Below are 5,074 nucleotides of genomic sequence, written 5' to 3'. Positions count from 1 at the left end.
TTGAGTCATTCTTCTGAATTACACTGAGGGCTTTATTGTCCCTGGCCATGGCAGGGGGTTAGGGTTGTGCCTCAAAGACTTGCCCATGTGAGACCTGGAAGGTCAAGGCACATCTGCTGGAGCCAACAGCATCCCAGGGCCACATCCTTCCAGCCAAACCTGAGATGATTCAAGGACTGGAGCATCTTTCATATGAGGAAAGGCTGAGGGAGCTGGGCCTGTTCAGCCTGGAGAAAAGATGACTCAGAAGGGATCTGATCAATGTTTATCAATATCTAAAGGGAGAGTGTCTGGAGGATGGGGCCAGACTCTTCCCCAACAATAGGACAAGAGGCAATGGGCATAAACCGCAGTGTAGGAAGTTCCACCTGAACATGAGGAAGAACTTCTTGACTGGGAGGGTGACTGAGCACTGGGACAGGCTGCCCAGAGAGGGTGTGGAATCTCCCTCCCTGGAGATATTCAAAATATCCTGGTTCCTATGCTCTAGGAGTCCCTGCTTGAGCAGGGTGGTTGGACTAGATGTGACCTTCAGAGATCCCTTCCAACCTCAATCAGTCTGTGATTCTATGAAACCTGCCTGCAGGTCCCAGCACGCTCCAGTGTCCACCTCCTGCCAACTCTGGAGAAGTTTCTGCCTCCTTTGCAGATGGCCTGAGCAAAGAGCTGGACCAAGAAAGAAACGCTCCACCACCCTTCTTCCTGACCACACAGACGTGGACTTCGTGCCTGTAGCTGACCCAATCCAACTGAAAAGCAAACAAACTGGGAGAGGGAACGGGCTGCTCTGACCTCCAGATATGCCACGTCTCTCCATTTCCTAGATTTCTCATGGCAGGGGGGTTGGAACTGGATGATCTTTAAGGTCCCTTCCAATCTAAACCAGCCTGTGATTCTCCCAGGATGAAACGTGTCCCTTGTTGCCAGGAGGGTTCATCTCTTGCTCATGGTTAGACCGGACTTACCACACTGTTTAGCCTGCTTGGATGATGGAAAGATTGGAAAGATGGATGATTGGAAGAAGGATGATGAGAAAAAAAAGCCCAAAACCCAAAATTTTCCTGCTGGTCTGAGCAGGGAAATGAAAAAATGAGGGTCTAGCAAGATGTGTGGCACCTTCCTCTCTCCAGCCATTCCATCCCAGCCTTGGTTAATTAATGCCCCACTTGTTATCAGCCTCCAGCTCCTGTTTTTCTCCATGGATGTATCTTGGCACTTTCAGTGTAAACTGAACTTCGTTTTCCCTTTATCAGGACCGGCCACTCCGTGCAGGGCTTGGCCAGCGTTAATGAGAAACCAACGCTCTGCCCTCCCCTGGGTGGAATAAGTGACCTTTTGATTGTGGTTTAGCAAAGTGTGGGTCCCAGCTGTGGAGGTCTCAAGGTCAAGGAAAATGCTGATAGATTGGGGAGATGGCTTTGGGTTATTGTTGGACCTGGGAAGCCCCTTTGGCTCCACATCGGCCAAGAAAGGGCTGGGTTCAAGCTTGGTTTTAAGAGGAGATGGGCAGGATGTTACTGGACAGCTTCACCACGTCCCTGCTCACCAGAACAAGGGCTGTGAGTGTGGCCATGGAGGAAATCTGTGGGTCTGACTTGGTGACTTTTTTTTTTTGCCCTGTCTGGGACCTCCAGCTTCAGGAAAAAATTCTGTCAGAGAAGTAATGACCATGAAGATGGTCATCTGCAAAGTCTCTCTCAGGCAAAACCCTGTCATTCTTCTGGGCTCTCCAGACACCTCACTGAGCAGCCAACACCCAAGTTACCTGCTGTCACATCACGTTCCCCTCCCCAAGTCTGGCCTGGAGCCTGCAGTCTCTCCAGGGAGCACTTCATCCATGACACAGGCCAGCTCTTGTCTTGCTGGAGATGTGGTTTAGCTCCAGCCATGCCCTGACACCCTTCCTGGTTGTGATGGGGCAAGGAGAAGACAACAAAGTTCCAGGGCAAGGAGAAGACAACAAAGTTCCTTGTGTTCCCACTCAGGGCTCCTTTCCCAGGGCTTTGCAGAGGGAAGAACGTACAATTTGTGAGATCTTTGACCATCTCAGTCATCGCTCCCTGCCTCAGTTTCCCCTTGGGCAGCACCTACAGTCCTTATCCACCCTGTGTCCTCAAGCTCTGCTCCCCAGCACCCTCCCCACTCCCTGACATCCTCCAGGCTCAGAGCAGCAAGGATTTCCACCCCAGCGCTCACCCTCATCACCCTATAACCACTCTCTTCCAGGAGACACAAGCTTTACCGGGAGGAGCTCAATCTCACCTCCCCAGCACCACCGCTGACACTCCGGCCAGAGGCCAGTTGGCTCCAGTTCCACTTGGGCATCAGCCGGGATGGGCTCTACCCACGCTCCAGCCCCGTTGTTGACAGGCTTCTCCGGGACATGCAGGACTTTGCCACTATCAGTGCTGGTAAGTACCCTCCTGCTGCAGGGTCAGAGTCACAGAACGTTGTGAGTTGGGAGGGACCCACAAGGATCATCAGGTCCAACTCCTGTCCCTGCACAGGACAAGCCCAACATTCACACCATGTCCCTGAGGGCCTTGGCCAAATGCTGCTGGAATCTTGTCAGGCTTGGTGCCATGAGCACCTCCCTGGGGAGCCTGTTCCAGTGCTCCACCACCCTCTGCCTCAAGAACCTTTTCTTCATGGCCAACCTCACCCTCCCCTGCCACATCTTCCTGCCATGCCACGGGGATGGGGCTGGGGATCTCCAGCTCCCCCAGGTCACTTTTGCAAGCAAGGCACGGGTTGTCACTCACTGGAAGAAGCTCTGAGCCCTGTGCTGGCCTCCTGGCACATTTCGTGCTGTGCACTTGCCATGGCCCTACCTTGAGATGGGAGGAAGGATTCAGATGTGGCCCTTGATGTGGCATTTTTTGGTGCCAACCACTCCAGGGCCCCATAGCACAGTGGTTTAATCCCATCACAGTGCCCCCCTGCATGCCACATGCTGGGAGGGGGGTCAGCAGCAAGAGATGGAGCTCAGCAGGATCTCACCACTCCTCCTGTCCTTGCAGACTACAGCCAGGACGAGAAAGCGCTGCTGGGAGCCTGCGACTGCACCAAGAGTGAGTGTGTCACTTGGGGTCCCTGCTGTCCCCCCGCACGCCATCGCTTCAGCTGACCCCGGTCCCCCATCCTCACCTCAGCGAGGGGAACCTACAGCCAGGCAATGCCAGACCCTTCTGCCTCCAGTTAAACCCCACCAACAGCAGAAACTGGGATGTCATAGGTTCATCGAATGTTGTGAGTGGGAAGGGACCCACAAGGATGATGGAGTCCAACTCCTGTCCCTGCACAGGACAATCCCAACATTCACACCATGTCCCTGAGGGCCTTGGCCAAATGCTGCTGGAATCTTGTCAGGCTTGGTGCCATGAGCACCTCCCTGGGGAGCCTGTTCCAGTGCTCCACCACCCTCTGCCTCAAGAACCTTTTCCTCATGGCCAACCTCACCCTCCCCTGCCACATCTTCCTGCCATTTCCTCTGTGGGGCTTTGCCGCGTGCCGGGGAGATTTTCCAGGGTGGTGGCTGGTGCCTAATGTCCTCTTTCCTCCCCAAGTTGTGAAGCCCAGTGGTGTGCACCTGAAGCTGGTCCTCAGGTTCCAGGATTTTGGGAAAGCCATGTTCAAGCCCATGAGGTAAGGGACAGCAGCAGAGTCCCCCACCAGCCCCCCAAGTGTGAGTGTCCTTGGCAAGGACAGCTCCACCACAGCCACATCATTTCTCTCCTGAGCTCAGCTACCTGGAGAGCTGAAAAGGTTTCATTATTATTGGCTGTTCACACCATCCCAGAGACATGTGCAGATGGACACCAGTGTTCCCACATGGCTTCTTGACGTTGCATCCCTTGGATCCCACACTGCCTCTTAACACTGGACATTTCTCCATTTGCAGATGCCAGATGGTGAAGGACCTTGGGACACTTGTTCTCCTGAGAACTTTGCCGTTAGGTTCTGCCCATTTCTTCCTCTTCCCTGGCTGACTTTATGTTTTACCTTATTTCTCCTTGGATTCCCCAAAGTATTTCCAAGAAATAGCCATCAATCCTAGTCATCTCAAGCAAGAGTTTTAAATTGCTCCTGCACTTATTTCTAACCCCTTGAGACTTGTCATATTTATTCTCCTTCCCTTTACTTTCTGTGCACAAGCAACTGGGATGGGTTGCTCATCCAGAAAGCAGCCAACTCCTCTTCTGTTGGTTTCTATCCACCTCTGCCCCATGTCCAGCAGGTCTGGGAGGGGAAGGAAAGAGCCAGGAGGACTCAGCAATGCTTGTGGGATTTCTTGAATTCTGCTGAGCACACAAATTCCCACGCTGCACGTGTTGGGACATGGTGTGACAGCCAGAAAATGAAACGAGCTGCTGGTAGTGTTACTGTCTCAAGGATCTGAGAACATCAAACCTGAGCTCTTCTCTGCCTCCCATGGGGATGGCAGAAGTGTGGCACAGCCTCTAGCATCCCCCACCCAAAACACCATCCTACACAAGTGGATCTAAACTCTGGCACAAATGGTTTTAAAGCCCAGATCAGCTGTTCTGCCTCCCTCAACCATCAGCACCAAGACAGAGCTCAAGTGCTCAAGGTTAACCCCTCGCTCTCTCCCAGGCAGAAACGTGAGGAAGAGACTCCCGAGGACTTTTTCTACTTCGTTGACTTCCAGCGGCACAACGCTGAGATCGCCGCCTTCCACCTGGACAGGTAGGAGCCTGTCACACTGCACACCTCCTCTGGCTGCCAGTGCCCAGTCCTCTGCCCGTGGAGAGCTTGGGCAGGAGGAAAGCCATGCTGAGCCCTGCAGAGCTTCTCAGCCTTAGATAAGAGATTGCTCTGCAGCACCCTTTTGGGAGATGATCGGTTGTTTGGGGATGTGGCGGCTCTGGCTTCCAGCTGAAGCCCAGGAGTCAGCGTTGCCTTGGCCAATGCAGGAGAAAAGGTTGGCAGATGAAGTTCAGGCTGCAAACAGGTCAGGTATTTGCCCAGCTGTCACCCAGCCACACACACATGTGGTCCCTCCCGTATGTGGAAGTCCAAAGTAGCCCCTCACTCCAAGAAGGACATGGAGGTG

General features: G+C 53.5%; 1 protein-coding gene across 1 annotated transcript; it reads left to right on the top strand.

Moving 5' to 3' along the window:
- Window positions 1–2,226: 2,226 nt before the first annotated feature.
- On the top strand, window positions 2,227–4,711 carry LOC104520560 (pseudokinase FAM20A; the record flags this gene model as incomplete). The annotated part of the gene is made up of 4 exons (XM_010162276.1): window positions 2,227–2,411; window positions 3,021–3,071; window positions 3,567–3,645; window positions 4,615–4,711. Coding segments are annotated over 4 exons (412 nt in total), but the record flags the coding sequence as incomplete, so codon positions are not given.
- Window positions 4,712–5,074: the final 363 nt, after the last annotated feature.

Source organism: Antrostomus carolinensis, unplaced genomic scaffold (genome assembly GCF_000700745.2).
Source record: "Antrostomus carolinensis isolate BGI_N321 unplaced genomic scaffold, ASM70074v2 scaffold21112, whole genome shotgun sequence".
NCBI classification, from domain to species: Eukaryota; Metazoa; Chordata; class Aves; order Caprimulgiformes; family Caprimulgidae; genus Antrostomus; species Antrostomus carolinensis.
The sequence above is the reverse complement of the archived record's forward strand: the minus strand, read 5'-3'. Positions and strand labels throughout refer to the sequence as shown.